This window comes from Montipora capricornis, chromosome 8, assembly GCF_036669925.1.
Source record: "Montipora capricornis isolate CH-2021 chromosome 8, ASM3666992v2, whole genome shotgun sequence".
Lineage (NCBI taxonomy): Eukaryota > Metazoa > Cnidaria > Anthozoa > Scleractinia > Acroporidae > Montipora > Montipora capricornis.
The window spans coordinates 45,842,231-45,859,730 of NC_090890.1; the positions used below are offsets into that span (position 1 = coordinate 45,842,231).

The window sequence follows — 17,500 nt, forward strand, 5'->3', positions numbered from 1 at the left end:
TTTTAAAACAACTTTTTTCGGCAAAATAAACATTTTACCACAATTGCTTGTAATCTCACAATCTAATTGGCTAATTTGCCGTTGTCGATAAGAGTCTGGACAACGCTGTACGCGTCATGCTCACGTCACTTTGTCACGCAATATAATAGCCAATCAGGAACGGCCATTTTGGGAAATAAACCAATCATATTGCGAGAAAGTTATAGACAACGCTTGCTCTTTCTTAGTGTCATAATTTTGTTCACGCTCTGGAAATAAAAACGTTCTTTGTCGTTGAATATTGTGGTAAAAAACAAATGGAAAGTGGTTCAGCGTTGTCTGTATTTTTATCGACTCAACATTTTGACCACTGTGATGACGAATATCGTTGTCGATAGGAGTACAGACAACGTACAGACAAGTGTCTTTTATTTAATTGAATAAACGAAATGACGAGTGATAAGCGATGACAAACTAAAACTCTCAGGCTTTGTATCGTGTTAAAAACAATTTCTTTCCTTGAAAAACTCCCGTTCCGTCCATATTCGCTCCGTTCTAAACCGGTAAAACCGGGACACTACAGTATATTACCGTCTCGCATTTTTGTGCGTTCTCTTGACCGAATATGGTAAAATGGCGTAATAGTGGAGTAATAAAATGTAGCATTCACACTTAAATGATATGGAAATGTCTGGAACAAAACGTTTTATTCCCAAAGGGTTTGAAGTGGGTACAGCATTGGATTAGCCCATTTGGTCTATTGTTCATTTTCTCGCAAAACTTGGCTTAAAAATAAACACTTTTCTGATGCTGGGCCAATTTGGGTAAATCTTGCTCTTGGATGATAGACCCTTGGTTCAGCTGGACCTCGTTCCCAGGGTCTAACTTCCCTCGCACAAAAAGAGGAGACTGGAGAGACCACGGGGACGAAAAGATGTGCGGTGCTACAGGAGAAAGAGAGCAATAGGATTGGAGAAGAATGGCAGCAAATTATATGAAAATGACAGAATTCAATAAATTTGGGTCACTGGGATGGGGAGAATTGGTATAAATCTTTGTTTGCTTAACTTTTACCTGCCCTCTTTAATTTGACGATGATTTTCTTTTAAAATTTTCTCAGACGTCAAATCATGTTATGGGAGAAAAAGACTCAATTAGCGCGCGAGGCTAAGAATGCCGTTGATCTGGAGTACGGCCAGGGAGAAATCAAAGCCATGAAAGCAGAAATACATAGAATGCAGGTTAGGATTTGATTATATCGTCGTTATCAACGCGGTCATCTCAAAAGTAATGTAAGATTGCGTTAACATGGCAAATTGACTATCGCAAAGTTTTGGAATTTCTTTAGGTAGCGGGGATGGCGCAGTGGTGAGAGCACTCGCCTCCCCCCAATGTGGCCCTGGTTCGATTTCCAGATCGGGCGTCATCATATGTGGGTTTGAGTTTGTTGGTTCTCTACTCTGCTCAAAGAGGTTTTTCTCCGGGTACTCCGGTTTTCCCCTCTCCTCAAAAACCAGTATGATTTGACATGTATTGATTTGATTTGATTTCATTTGTGCACGACCCCACAAGCCATTCAGCTTTAAAACATTATCGTGTGAAAATGAAGTTCCATATAAAGTTCCATACGGTGGTCAATTTACCATGTCTTTATTCTTTCCAAGAAAATCTTTCGGATTTTTATGGAACTACTTTAGTATCGATTTGAAGCGATTTGGTAAGCAAAAAAGCGTGGGAAAAGCAATTTCTTCGGTGTGTTAGTGACGCTATTACGAAAAATGTAAAGTAACGTATTATGCGACATGTGTTAGTATCAATTTCTAAGGCGTCCAGTTGTTCAAAAGACCGCATGAATCCGCAGTGCGCATGGGCCCATGTTAATATTGATGAGTTCAAAAAGCGTGATTTGCGCGTGCTCTGCACGTGGGGTGAGGGCTTCGTCAGCAAATGTAATGACCATGCAATGTTATTGGTCGGAAAGAATATTTCGCGCTTAATTCCACTTTACGGAAACGCTTTGCGAGATTCATGAAAAGTGCTTTCCGATTTAGGTTCGTTACTCACAGCTAATGAGGCAGCAAGAGAAGATGATCCAGGACATGGAAAAGTCTGTTGTTCGAAGAGAGGTCATCATCACTCGGTGAGGATACACCGATTTTGGTTTATGCTTCAAAATTCCTTCCTCTGTTAGCCTGCTGGGAAAAGGAGCCAGTCTTAAAAGGAAGCGGTCGTCGGGTCATATTCCTTGCGACAAACAATTGAGAAAACCCTAAATCCCTAAATTTACACGCTGTTCCGATTGTATTTATAGTTTCTTGCGTCGTTACCTCTAACAAAAAATTAATACCTTTAAAACACCATTCAATGCTGCCATGAAAGGGCACTCAATTACGTCCTAAAAACTACTTTGTCAGGGAAGAGTGGCGGAGTTGGACGTGGAAGAGTGTGTATAAATTTTTTGCTCCAATGAGAGAGAAATCTCAAGAAAAAGCGCAAGTATGTGTTATTTCGTCAAGATGGGACTTTCAAGTCACTACAATACATTTAAAACCGCTCCAAATTTTTTCGTTACTTTTTAGTGGTGACGCTCAGGCAAAGATGGGCAAAGTGACGAACACTAAGGGTTCCTTCCAGAAAAAACTCGCGGAGATGAAAAAGAAAATCAAACAGACGAACCAGGATGCAAACGCATGTGATACGGGCAAGTTATTTACTCTACTTTTTGTTTAAATCCGACGATAACTTCTGTCCCGCAGTAAGTGTTCCTATGCGAAAGAAAAGCACCGAAAAGATTTTTTCCGTCCTCTGGCCGCGCGAAAATTGGGTCGAAAGGATTCTCGACCCACATTTCGCACATCCAGATTTCGGAAAAAGAACTCTTGGGAGCATGCCTTTGCGTGGAAACCTATACTTCGCAGATCAGCCGTTTGGAGTTCTTCAAGACCTCGTTTGCATCCGACTTAGCGTTTCTAAATATCCCATTGATTTCCCTTCCCCAATATGATTCCTGTCTTTGTTATGTTTGTTTGTAAAGTGGTAGGATAACCTCGTGTGGTTCCTCTGTTTCTTTCTTGTGCAACCAGTACTGTGAAAATGTAATCAGTACAATTCATTTTTTCACACGCCACCTTAAAACTTAAAATGTCGTATGCAAAAATGAATAAAGAAAACACCTTAATCGGCACCTCAGTCTTGTAGCAGTTACACATAGGTGGAAAACCTTACGATTTCCGCGCCTTCACTGAGCTTATTTTTAACTTGTGGTTGTAGATATTCAAGTGTTGCGGGAAAAGCAAATGGCTGTGAGTGGTGAATTGGAAGAAAAACAGATCACTTGTCAACAGCTACAGGGTAGGGCTGATGAATTGGAAGTACAAATAGACAAACTATCGGAGGAGAGGCAGAGGGTGAGTGATAGAAATCGTATCTTTATCGACTACTGCCCCTTAGGGTGCAGAATGAATCCGATCGAGATAAATGGCTACGCTCAAATAACCAATTGCATTACGACCATAATTAACGGGCGGCAAAACCCACGCAGTCAACAAATGAGAGAATTTCCTTTTGTGTCTCGCCAAACCTTTGTCTCGCCACTTGCTCTCTTGTACATCCTTTTAGTTTATTTTGCCACCCATGAAAACACTAAAAGTGAAAAATATCGCTTGACTGATGAATACCGTGACACGTACTTGCATAAGAACAGCACCTATTGTATTCTGACTCGTTCTTCAAAGAAAGCCTCCGAATGCAAACAAAGGTGACAAGGTATTCGGTAGTTACTCCTTGATATTAGCTTGAGAAGGAGAATGACGAATTGCCCTCTGTTGACCTCCTCGTTTGCTGTAATCTCATGGTATGATTGAATAATGACGACACCTGACCTCCTGGCCGGAAAAACATCTTTGACGTAATGTTATTACCGTTCCAACTCCTAAATTGCATCTTCCAGTTAGTTTTACTATGAGCAGCCCCTCTGAAATATAGATTATACAGATGCCCAGTAACCGAAACATTCGGAGGATGTTTGTATAGGTAATCAAATGATTTCGAGTGCAATTTGGAATAAACGAGCAGGAATAAATTATCTCAAAGACCGACTCGTGGGGCGAGTGCAAATTGTAATCATTGAAAAAAAGGTTATCAGTGTTAATTTGTGATCACTTATTTAAGGTATACAAGTCAGAAAAAATGCGAGGTAGCTTGTGAAGCGACAGCAAAGCACGCGTATCGCGCAATCCGGCGAAAATTGTGCCATCCAGGGCTCACGTTTTATTGGCTATCTATTTTTTTTGTCATTGAACTATCGGAAGACTAAGGGTGCGTTCGATTGACCCAATTCCGGAATAAGAATAGACCCTTTGCATAAATGGCAATGTACATCCTAAGCCTCACATTCATGTGAAAAACCCTTTGTCTAGAAATGTTATTCAAATTTAGGCGCCATATGCAAAGGGTCTACAGAGTGTTTTCACGTGACGTCACGGCGGCCATGTTGGTGTCCCTAAACAAAGGAACGGCGGCCATGGTGTTGAATCCAACTAATCCTTGGGGAATTGAGCTCTATTATCATGCATACGTTTTCTTTTGTTTCGTTGGAAAAACAGGTTTACTGATCACCTGAGTGAAAACACTCTATACGTGGATTGATGATTTAAAACGGTATGTCTGGTGTTTTGAAGCAACATGGATAACAAAGATATGTTTAAAGGAGCATTTTAGCAGGTGTTTAACAATTTTAATGTTAATCATAACCATTACAATTTTCTTAAATTTTATTGGTGCATTAACTGCTTCATTTTTCACTAATTATTGTGTAATCGGACAGTTAGCGGTTATCGGACACCAGTAATCGTACAGTTACATCAACCAATCATATTAAGTGTACTCAGCTTAATCCACCAATCACAGAATTTAGCCCAATAGCCGTAGCAACAACCACCCACCCAACCAAGCTGGGGATTTTTCAAAATGGACAAATTTGTAACATTAGACAGTGAAAGAGGAATGCATTTGTTTTCTCGGGATTGTAATAGTTATGATTAATTGGCAACAGGACTTCGTGTCGTCCAATTTGGTCTGTAATAATACTCGTGATTAAACAAATCGGACTCCAGCTACGCGGTCGTCCGATTTTATGATTACAGACCGAATTGGACTTCCTATTACCATTATCAATCTCCGTAAAAGCGAAGGATTTGTAACTTCTATTCCATGTATTCCTATCCCGGAATACGGTCAATCGAACGCACCCTTAATTTCTGACCTCTTTTTGCACCTAACTACCTCCTCTTCACTGTGTTACCTGAAAACTGCATTTCTCTCAGGCGATCAGAATGTTTCGTTTCTGGAGCAATGAACTCATTACATATCTTCACGTACGTGTTTACAATCCCTTTCCTCAAACAAGAAGTATTGTTATATAGCTGAAAATTCTCCCCCAGCAGCGCGCGCTCTCATTGGTTACCTGGAGGTCACATCTAACAATAAAACTGTTTCCCGCCAAAAGTCTCTGAGCGTGCAACAGGGCAAAATCTATGGCGTCAGAGGGTAACAGTGCACTGTTACCCGCGAATGTTGACCGACGACCGCCGTTTCTGTTGCCGTTGGAAGTTTTTCTTTTCAATGTTTCAATGAATGGAAACATTGAGATTCTCGGGAAACAAAATGAACTGTTTCCCTCGGGACCAGTGTTTAATATTTGCCAGAAACCCATGAGTAGGAGCCTCTCCATGCTCTATATTCTTGAGTCGACCTTGGCGCGTATCTTTCTATTTTTAGAACTAATCTTACAGAAGGAGACGGAGACTCATATTTACATCACTTTGCACAATTTTGCATACATTCTTTGCGCTATTTTTGTCGTCGTTCGACAATAACTTTACCTTGATTGGCCATTCTAAACAGTTCTTGCAGAGCCGAAGAACTTGTGGCGTTCTAAAAATAGAAAGTTACGCGCAAAAGTTGACTCATGGGGCTTGTAAAGGAGAAGCAAGTTCCTGCTCATGGGTTCCTGGGTTAACACAACAGCACCCGAAACGAAGCACTTTCACTCAAAGTTACTTTAACCGGCGACACACTCGATAAACAAGAGCGTGTTCTCTTTGTTATAACTTGCGCTTCGGCACCTCATCACCTCGTTGCTGCAATGTCTTCAAAGCTATTCCTATTGTAGCTTTTCATCGTAGTAGCAAACTATAAATCTACCTTGTTTGCGCCAAACTACACAATCTCAATCTCTTTCTCACTAAAGATCACACCGCTGAACATAGAACAGTCGACCCAAAGACTTTACCCTGGTGTTTTTGCCGGCCAAAGGACTCAAGTGAAACTCTTCTAATCAACAATTATTTTTCTTCACAGAATCTAGCGGACATTGTGGCCAAACAACAGAAGCTGAAGTATTATACGCAGCTGAAGAATGGACGATACACACCTCTGTGCAAGACACCGGAGTCTCTTGAAAACGAATTGCAGAAACAGCGGGACCGTCTTCAGTCTCTTATGACAATTGTTGACCGCTTAAATCAGGAGTTCCCTCAAGCTCAGCCAGCATTGCGCAAAATCACTTTGTCTCTGGGATACAGGGGCATGCCTGAGGAGGCCGCTGCGTAGTCGCTACCATCCCCTCCCTTTATAAAATTTGTTAGAAGACATTGTCGGTGATAAATACGAGAGATGTTATTCACAGTGAAAAGAAAATTCAGTCGTTTCTTCCACTTTTGACATTTGACTTTTGTCTTTCCATAATTGTGTTGTTGTATATAAGACATTGATTTTAAATTCTTAATAGACAAAAATATATGAACGTGAACAATTTAAAAAGTACCCGGGTTACCTTTTCTGTCTCTTATAATTTCATCGCGTTCATTGACATGGCAGTAAGACATTGGCATTGAGGCCAAGACACACTAGGCGACAAGTCGCTCCGTGTTTACTACTTACAAAACAAGTCGCTGGGACACGACGCCTGTTCGGTGCACACGCAGTGATCTAGAGGAAATGTGAACTAGTTTTCTAATTCAATATGGCGGACCATATGACGCTCTTTCATTGGTTTATTTATATTTTGCCGCAGCGACTTGTTGCCGGAAGTGTATGCACGGTGCGACAACGCTGCTCTCGCTAATTTCGTCGCTGCGATCAGTCAACCGGCTATTTCACCGCATGGTCCAAGGAAACTACCCACGCGTGTGCGCAACACCTTGCAATCGACAAAACTGCATTCATTCGCGTGGCAAGGGTTTGTCGGGAATGTTATGGTGTTTCGAGTTACAGTACTGACGCCAAATGTAAACTGCAGCACGAAATGGCAGAAAAGTTATTAAAGGTGGATTGATCACGGTTTTGAGTCTCCTTATCTCTGTCCAGGCTTTCATTCCACGGAAAAAAAAGTTGGTTTTAGCGGATGAGCAAACAGCTATCTTAAAATAAAACTACCATCTTGGGAAAATTAAATTCTTGCTTAAACGCCATTTGACATGCAGTCAAAAACAAAGTCTATTGGTCTTCCCTCCCCCCATACCAATATAATGCTGAGCAAAATATTGTCCAAGCATAAATCAACATTAAACATTTATCAGTAACAAAATCATTTAGTCTCTTCGTAGTTTATAAATAACGAATCTAAATTAGATTCCACCATTCATGTTGACGAACTTTATTTATCTGGCTTTGAAATTGTCAGAAGCGATCGCAGAGTTAATGGAAAGAAAGGGGGTGGTGTCTGTATCTACATGTACGTGCGCACAAATCTTAATTTCCGAATACGAGATTATCTAAATAATAATTTGGAGTGTTTATTTGTTGAGAAGTACAGGATTCCTGGTCGGCACCTGGTATCAGTCCCCAGGTTCTCCGATCGAATTGTTTAACGAGTTTGAGAAACTGCTGGACAAAAGTCAACGCTGAAAATAAGGAGTTGTATCTACTTGGCGATGTTAAATGTATTTTCTGCTGGTATTCGACGTAATAAGTCGTGCTTGTTTCGCTTAAACACCTGCCGCACCCTTAATTGTATCTTCTATGCTGTTATTGGTCAGTTTCTAGTACTTATACTCTCTGCCGTTTACTTCACATCATTCACGTTTGCGGTTCCTATATATCTATTCCGTCGCCTCCCTGCCCACTGGCCTAACCTTATGCGGCACTGGCCGAAGCAATGATTTGCATCGTGTAGCCTGCGAACGCAGACGTATTTCCGGCGGTCGTTTTTCTCCCCCTAGAGAAACGGGGGGAGAGAAACGACAGCCGTAAATACGTCTGCGTTCACAGACTATGTATCTCGTGGCACTGGCCAAATAATGTTGTCTTTATTTATGGGGCACTGGTTCAAGCTCTGGCTCAAACATTGATTCATCGGCACTTTGGGTTCGCCGTCTTGTTGTAACAACACCATGACGTTTGTTCCTTTTAGTTTGAATCTTGTTTCTTTCAGTTAATTTCTTCAAGCAAGTCATGGAAAGGTTCCTCAATTCTCTCCTCAATGCCGCCAGTCAAATTCTAGACATGATGTTGAAATCCAGAGCAGAAGCGACTGCTAACTCCTACATGCGAGTTATTAAGAAGTTTTTGGACTGGTGTAAAAGTAGGCAAATAAGCATTGAGATACCTTTTCCTTTTAGGTATCGTATCTCTTTATTTATCAGTTCGAAGTCCAGCAGTCTTGTACTTCCAGTTTTTCTGTGATTTTGTCCCATGCCGCCCTTAAATGACAGCTGCACTCATTTGTTCCCAATGTGGATTGTAATCCGCTGAATAGTGACTTTTGCAGGAATATTATCGAGTCTGCCAAACGCCAAAGGTCACAACCTAAAATTTAAAAATAGCCCATTACCACAGAGATCATTAAAAATAGTTTAGATGTTTACTTTCATCCAAGTAATTCAAGCTATACCCTGAGAAGTGGTAAGATTTCTTATACTAGGTGTAGCGAAATTCTTAGAGTTTGCTTAAGTAAGCTGGGTTGTGACCCTAATGATTACAGTTTAAGATCTGGTGGCATTACATCTGTAGTGCGAAATAGTAGTAATTCGATTCAAGAAAGACTACTTAATTAAAATACATGCTAGATGGAAATCCGACTCTTCCAAGGCTATGTATGTTGAAGAGAGCCTTGAGAATAGACTGCAAGTAACTAAGAATTTATGTTTGTAATATTATGCAGCGTTTATTCCTCTATTTTAGCGCATATAAAGTGAAGACTTCTATAAAGAACTGAAAAAAAAAAAAGAGATTGTATTGCATTTCGGATAATTTAGTCAACGATGTAATAAACTGTGTTTTGGATCCTCTTGCGCATCCTGCCATATTCCTTGTATGATTTATTTTTATTACGGGAACTTAAGGGTAAAATAATTCACGTTTGCCTGAACGAAGCGACTTAGAACGTAACTGCAATTTGTTTCCTGAGGCAACAGCACATATTTCGTCCTCATTGTCTAACATTCTTGATATCTATGGTCTTAGCCAATAGCGCTTTGCACTAATGACGTCATGAAATTATAGACCCCCACAGTGACTCAGACAAATAAAGTTCAGTCTGTGAGGGTCACAAGGGAAATGAGGCATAATATGGGTTTTAAGCGACGTCGACCGTGTTCTTGGCTCTATTCTCGAGAAAGAACCAGAACAATACACGATTGAGCTGCTAGAAGGGTGTTGAAAGTGCAGGGGGTTGAAAATGACGGGCAAGCGTGACGACCTTTTTAAACGATTGAGGGGCTGTGTAAAGTCGTGTAAACAGTGGAAGTGACCACGTGCTTGATCGGAGCATCGATAATGGCCCTTGGTCTGCTGCGAAAATGCAAAAAAAGGTTCGATATTGGAAAGAAATGGTACCATAGTGCAAGTTCCTTTCCCTATTCTACTCCGTCGACAGGTTGGCATATTGGAAAAGTGTTGATGGGCTTACGCTACTCCTGCTGTTCGCAAATGGTTTTCTGTTTTGCACTGACTAAGATAACTCTCATGAATTGTTCTTTGCGATATACTACGCAGTCAGAATTGTGTTACATGTACGTTTTCATCATCTAACGCATGACCAGCATGACCTCTTTTGTGGAAGGCCAAATGTAAAAATATTATTTAATACTTTTCTTTTGTGTTATTTATAAATAACACATTGACGTACCTTTGCGATTTATAAATCGCAAAGTTCGTCATCTTGTGATTTACAAATCGCAAATTCTCGTAACCTTGCTTTATAAATCGCAAAGCTACTTCAATATTTTTAAATTACAGGACAACTTTTGTGACATTTGATAAATAACACAAAATACAGGGGAAAAGTACTTAAATAAGATTTTTACATTTGGCGCCCCGTACTCTTTTTGTTGAAGAATTTCAGTTCAGAGAGATGCCTTTTAACGCTGCTCCCTGGGTATCCTCTATTTTTTAGGCGTAATTCAAAGGCTCGTGCGTTTTTCAAAACTAGAATGGGAAAAAATTGTTTTTTCGAAGCGGTAATTCTTTCCCTTTTATGAAAGTTCTTGTTAATCCTGGTGGACATAAGGAACTTTCTGCTGTGGGACCTTTTGTAGAGCACAAACATATGTTTTCACAGTTAAGAATTCCCGCGTTCAATCGATTAGCCAAGCGGCCTACATTTCTCGATGTCTTACGATGGTTTTGGCAGCGGTATGAAGACTTTCTCTTCTGATTCCTGCAACTCTTTGAGAGATTTCGGCAATTTATGGTCATTTATCTGGATACTGTGAGTCCGATTTACATCAACAGGGTTTAGTACTAACCATTCTACCTCCTTTTTAGAAACAACTCCACAGATTTATCAAGTTTTCTTCTTTGTCCTTCCCTATCGCTTACCTCACTCATACCGGCATCCTTTCAGTAGATCCAAATGTTTGTCTGAGTCCATGCCGGGGGTCATGCGTCTATTTTTAGTAATAGCGCAACACGCATTACCCCAGTGTCAAAAAGCCTGATTGATTTATGGAAACTAGCAAAGGCAATCCATGTAAAACTTGGGATCTTATTTAACGAGCTTAGCTCACGGAGTAGTTGTAAATCGTCCAATATTTTTGAAATCCAACAATAGAACTATAAATAACGCCGATAAAAAGAAGCTTTCAATATGCACTTCATTAACATTGCAAAAATGCTAGCTCCATATATTCCGGTTGGAGAAGTTGACGCTGAATCATGACGCCCTCTGATAATTCGTTTTCTCTAAAAACTGCGAGTGTCGACATTGTTCTCGACCTGTCCCAAAACATTGATGAAAAGAAAGCCACTGGCCTTGATAAGATCCCCAGTAAGTTATTAAAAATGGCAGCTAGTATTGTTTCACCCTCACTAACAGACATATTTATAAAATCTCCAAAATCAGTCCTCACGGGAATGTATCCAATTAATTTGCAAACAGAATGCAAATTCGGCTAGGTGACACCGATCTTTAAAAGAGGTTCAAAATCGTTATCGCCCCATCGCTGAAAAACTTGTCTATAACCAATTTTATCATAATGATTACCTAAATGATAATAAACTGCTATCAAGTTGCAAGTCAAAATGGTAAAAATTCCGTTCCTTACATAGTAGCCGCGTACAGCTTTGCTTGAGGTGACAAATAGCTGGTCTGTTAATTTACATCGACAATGGTTTTCTGAATGGCGTCGTTTTCATTGACCTTAAAAAGGCATTCGACACTATTGACCATGAAATCATTTACCCTTCAGGGGCACCCAACGACCAATTTGTTGTAAAATGTATTATTATACCCCAGTTAATGAAAATAAATGTTATTAAGACATTTTCAGGTGTTCTTCAGTGTTGCTGGGAAAACATTATCTGTTCCTTTTTCCCAGCAAGACACACAAGAAATTTCCCAGCCAGCTAGATAAAATTGGTTGGTTTCCCAGCCAGCTGATCAAATTTATTTCCCAGCCAGGAATTCCGCGCGCTTCCAAATCCCTCGATCAAGCGCAATCATTCTGACCAGCCGTCGTATGTTTGTGACTACTCTCTGGGAGAGGGAAGGGGTTCCTTTTTTTTTTTTTTTTTTTTAGTCGTCCTCAGTCTTCAGAGTTTCTACAGCCAGCTTGGGTTGAAATGCTAGAAAAAGTCAGTCATTCCCAGGCAAAACCTCTATCAATAACAAAATTTCCCAGCCAGCTAATCGAAACACCAATATAAACCTAACTGCAAAAACTTTAACAGAGCTTAAACTAGCAATGCCTCCTGAACGCAGTAACCTTAACTGTTGACTGAGAGCCAACCGGGTGAGTTTAAATGTGGCTAAGACCGTGTTAATGATAATTGGATCTAGGCAGAGATTAAACACTCAGTGTGACGAGGTTGATGTACGAATTGATGACGAAATGATCAGGAGAGTAGGTCACACTAAATTCCTGTGTCTTACCATTGATTAGCGGCTTTCTTGGTTAAATCATACTAATACTGCGTTTCAAATTTATCATGCTTTAATATTACGGAATTTTGATTATTGCCGTCCTGTCTGAGACTACTTAAGTGGCCAGTCAAGTGATAAGCTGCAAAAATCGCGCAGCCAAGGAAATTACTAAATTACCCCTTGATAGAGCTCCAACCTCCTTCTCTATCATCTTAAGTGGGAGAATCTGTCTCTTCGACGCAAAAAAAACAGGAAGCACTAATTATGTCTAAAACAGTTCTTGATCTTGCCCCAAAATACCTTCAACGCCTTTTCAGTTTACGAGTTGCTGAATATAACTTGAGAAACTTAGAGGGTAAACTTACTCTGCCCAAGCCAAATACTAATTATCTGAAACGAAGTTTCTGTTATCATCGGCGGGGCCTGTTCTTGGAACAATTTACCCCAATAGCTAAGAAATGCTGACTCAGCAGTTCAAACGCACACGGCAATTATGTAAAACACTTGTAAAGTGTTTTTTACTTTCTTTTTAGCTTAACTGATGATTTTCCGTGTTTAAATAAAGTTTTCTTTCTTATTTACTTGGTACGGCCAAGTATGGTTCTCGGGTTGTTTTAGCTATTACTGTCTAGACACGTACTGCTGCAGATCATTTTTCTCAGTCTAGGTTCCAGACCTCTAATGTTTACGATATACACTGTATATACAGTTTTCAAAAATTGTAACGGTCACTTTCGAAAATGTGTGTTGACTAGCATACGAAACGTCAAGTTCTATATAAAAAAATGCGTTGGAATACAATGTTTTCACCGCTGTTTGTGTTATTTTCTTAATCAAGCGACGATGACCTAAGAACAAGAGTTTGTACGATTCACACTCATGGTACGTGGGCGTGGGGATGGGGATAACTTCCATGAGGGGAGGATGTTGCCGCGCATTATATGATGAACCTCTGACAGGCAGCAACGCACCTGACTTTAAGTGTGTCAAGGCTCGCCATGGCAAAGGCATCAGCGTACTCTGTCTTGCCGAAAATTATCAGACAGGCAAATTAGGGAATAACAATTTTATAGTGGTGTGTCACATTTTCCCAACGAGTTTTGTCCAAGGTTGTAGGCGGTAGCCTCTGACCTACTATCGAAGCGTAAGCTAAAGCTCTAACGAGGAGGAAACGACCTCTTGCATGTTCTGTGAATCCAAATTGGTTACCTTAGAAAAAAAAAAAGAAGTCTTTTTCTTTATTGTCTTCCTTTTTTTTTTTTCGATAGATCCTTTTAATCAGAACGAGATCATGGGGTCTGTATATACGTACCGTACGTAAGACTGATCTATTTAACATTGACTGGTAAATTCACGCGTGAATTCGTGCGTGCCTGCGTGAAGGGCCAGCAGAATAGTTGACAAGCGTGACGGAATTCGTGGTTGTGTGAAAAGGAGCTGGACGGGGGTGCTCGTCGTACCTCTTAACCTTTTAGGGGTTAAAAAGTGGTTTTGGTACCTCTTAAGGCGGCGAAATACGAGATACAAAAACCCTCAACTTGTCGCGCAACATTGTTTCGTTGCAAATTTTGGTCGATGTTTCGCGTTTTTCACCTTGCGTGATCAACTTGACCCGCAACATAAAACATTTGTTGCGGGTTGAAGAAATGCAGGGCGCTGATTGGTTGATTTGCTAGTACACGAGCACATTTGTTGCGCGACAAGTTGTAAGCTTGATGAAAAACGAGCAACAAAGCCAAAATTTGTTGCTCAGAGTAGACCCGCGCTCTACTTTTCGCAGCAACTTTCTTCAACCCGCAACAAATGTTTTTGTTGCGCGACAAATTGATCATGCAAGGGGAAAAACGGGAAACATCGACCCAAACTTGCAACGAAACAATGTTGCGCGCCAAGCTTAGGGTTTTTTGTATCTCGTATTTCGCCGCCTCTAGGGTGTTCAGCCTCAAAAGGTCCACAGAGGGAGCTTATGCGGTACCTTTTAGGGTATAGACCTTATTCATAAATGGCGGTCGCATTTATAATTCTTTTGTCCACGTGCAAATTAGCCTACCAAGCCTCATTTTAGAGCAAGAATTCTTTTCAATTCCCTGTATGGTATCGAGGCTTGGTGGGCTAATTTGCACTTCGACAAAAGAATTATAAATTGACCGCCATTTATGAATAAGGTCTATCGAGCCAAAAAATTATGACAGGAGACATTTCACAATTAACTAATTTTTATTTTTGCCTAATTAAAACCCATAATTTGGTACCTCTTCCAGTTAGAGGTGAAAAAAATTTCATGCCACGCCTACAAGACAGGATCTTGGTACCTCTTAGGGGTTCTTTTCAAAATTTCTGACGAGTACTCCCATCTTTTTTATATGGGAGTTCCCCCCCCCCCCCCCCCCGCGGATCTTTCATTCCGAAATCAGTCAACAGCGAAATTTTGCAAACGGAAAACGTGCTCATGCCGAACCTTCCAATTCTGAATAATTCATTATTTACAAGGAACTTTTAAAATCTTTCTGTTAATGAGGGTATTGTCGTATATGTAAATCTACATTTTTGGTTGCGTAACTTACCTTCAAAAACGCGGTACATGGTTGCGTCACATCACTGTTTCATTATTCAGCATCATGCATTCCGGCAGTGAAATTACTTCTTCACGGCCTCGATGACTTGGTAAAAAATTTAGTAACTCGAAAAGTGTCAAGTCAAGTTTGTCTAACCGCAAACGTCAAGATCTTTGATTCATGGACGGTTGAGTTTGGAACGTAGATTTATTATAATTACACCTCGGGCTACGTTGCTGAATACAAATTTGCCGTCTGACAAGTACAAACAAACTCGACACTGTTGATCAAGTTTCACTTGGAAATATTGATTTACTTCAGAGAAACGTTTCTCTTTCAGAGATTTGGATACTCTGCTCTGTATGAGCATGAATGAAGGTTCCATATACACAACTGGACTAGTTAGCTGGCTGCGAGTGAATCATGAATAGACATCGCATGAGAGACTCTTTCACACTTGTGGTTATACTGGTTTCAGTATTCCACCTTGGACAAACAGCGTTGTCCACCTGTAACAGTAGTATCAACGCAGTGATTACATTTCCGTGTAAATTTGCACCAGGGATACATTCATACCAGAGCTTGACCATCAGTACGGAAGTCTTTTTGGAGACGACATCGTTGTCCTCACAGCATTACTTCAACGTGTCGCAGACGTTTAATATTCAAAGTACTGCAATAATACTCCTAGATTATAACAGAGACAGTACGAATAATCCAGGAGCCGGCGTTAGCGGGAACATCAGCAGCTCTGGTGGAAGCTTTGGAGGAAGAGCTGGTGCTGCCTCAAACACGCCTCTGTCATTGCCACAGGCAGAAACTTACGGTAACGCGTTCGCCGTTGCACAGGCCGGGAGTTGGGGTGGTGCAAACTCCAATACACGAGCAAAAGGGGGCGGACTTCTGAGAATCTACGCTCGCAAACTTATAATCGACGGCACAGTGCAAGTGAATGGGGAACGTGCACAAGAGAATTCGAATGGCGGAGGGGGAAGTGGTGGCGGTGTGTCGATAGATTGCTATGAAATCGATGGAAACGGAAGATTGCTGGCTTCTGGAGGGATGGGATCGGGTACCGGAGGAGGAGGTGCAGGAGGGAGGATTTCGGTCAAGTTTGACCACGGTTCCTTCCCAGGACTGGCTAAAGCATACGGCGGGAAAACAGGTATTCTTTCACACACTTACGAAAAGAAACACCTCCCAAAGTATCGTTCTGTAAATGGGATGACCAAGACACGACGGACTTTGTCTTCGACGTGACTGAGACCGTTTTCAGAGTCTAGTTTTGTTTCGCGTACTTTTTTATTTATATTTTGAGATAAAGGGGGTTATGGATATTAACAGGAAGTTAAACTCACCATCAAAAAATTTTAGAGTTTTGTAGCTTCAATTGATATTGCTAGGCGATTTTTGTTGCAAAAAGTACTAAGGGTCCTTTGTGAGGCCATTGACAGTTTGGAAATCTTGCAGTTTAGCATAATTCTAAAATGTTAACGAAATTAATTTTTGATCCTCTTTTCGGAGCTAAACGACTCGCCCATGTTAATCTAAAGCAGGAAGTTTGAGTGATGTCATAAACAAGTAAAGAATAAATTACTTTAGAAATCACACGCGCCTATAAGCAACTATACAAAAAAAATCTCTCAGAAAATATCCCTTTGAGATTTACTTCTCTCATGTTTCTACCTCAACGGGGATCAAGGATAAAATGGATATGTTGTTTCGCACGATTATTATATCAAACCGTCACGGTGGATTATCACGCGCTAATTGCACTGATAAATTTCAGCAAGATGAGCAATCCTGCATGAACACATTCAGCGTAAACACGACATGTGAACCAATACAACCCGATTGTACCAACAGAAATCATGGATAATGTGTAGTTTATGTATTCACAAAGTATTTAGTCACTCTGTAAGCAAAAGGGTATCTTATCAATTTTCCTCGGTGAAACGTGCCGAAAACCATTTACACTCTGCTCCTCAAATATATTCGTTTGTGATATTTACCGGAAATTGACCAATATCAGTTTTAGAATTGCGGGCGTCTGTCCATTCCTCCATAATACTTCCGCTGAAACTCGATTTAACCTCTCCTTCCTCGTCTTCAAATTAAAGTGGCAAAATCATGTGTAATGCATATGCAAGTCCAATACTTAATTACTCAAGCGTAAAGCGTCAAAGCATTACGCACAAAGGTGTTTGGATGTCAGGGTAATGAAATGTATTAGCCACATTTGATGGACTATAACTCGGCCACATAGAAGAAAAATAACTTTAAAAGAACCTCGCCCTGAAGAGACTTTCGCAAGGTGTCTTCCTCTGGCTAGGAGAGAAACGTTTCATAATCAATCACACTGCTTAGTGTTTATAAAGAAAATAATCCCGGAAAGTGTCTTAAACTGATCAACAAGTTTTGTATTGTAAGTGTAAAGTCGTTACTGTTGGATTCGTGAGAATGACCGAAGTTGGTTCCAGGGGTGTAGCCAGGATTTTCAAAGAATCTTTGGCATCATTTGCGCCTTTGCCTCCCAAGAATTTATCATTTTTAAGGGCGAATAACTGGCTCGTTATCAATGTCTACCATTGTTATTGCGCAT

General features: G+C 40.5%; 2 protein-coding genes across 2 annotated transcripts in view; both read left to right on the forward strand.

Annotated features, from left to right (window-relative positions):
* LOC138060047 (coiled-coil domain-containing protein 40-like) overlaps window positions 1-6,802 on the forward strand; it is a 23,848-nt gene extending 17,046 nt beyond the window's left edge. Inside the window, exons 13-17 of the mRNA XM_068905729.1 lie at window positions 1,100-1,220; window positions 2,031-2,119; window positions 2,559-2,680; window positions 3,250-3,386; window positions 6,340-6,802. Of these exons, the coding sequence (XP_068761830.1) occupies window positions 1,100-1,220; window positions 2,031-2,119; window positions 2,559-2,680; window positions 3,250-3,386; window positions 6,340-6,591 (721 nt within the window). The 3' untranslated portion in view covers window positions 6,592-6,802. The remainder of the gene's footprint in view (window positions 1-1,099; window positions 1,221-2,030; window positions 2,120-2,558; window positions 2,681-3,249; window positions 3,387-6,339) is intronic.
* Window positions 6,803-14,753: 7,951 nt separating this feature from the next.
* The window catches only part of LOC138014065 (PE-PGRS family protein PE_PGRS26-like), a 6,687-nt gene continuing 3,940 nt past the window's right edge, over window positions 14,754-17,500 (forward strand). Inside the window, exon 1 of the mRNA XM_068861094.1 lies at window positions 14,754-16,063. Within this exon, the coding sequence (XP_068717195.1) occupies window positions 15,322-16,063 (742 nt within the window). The 5' untranslated portion in view covers window positions 14,754-15,321. The remainder of the gene's footprint in view (window positions 16,064-17,500) is intronic.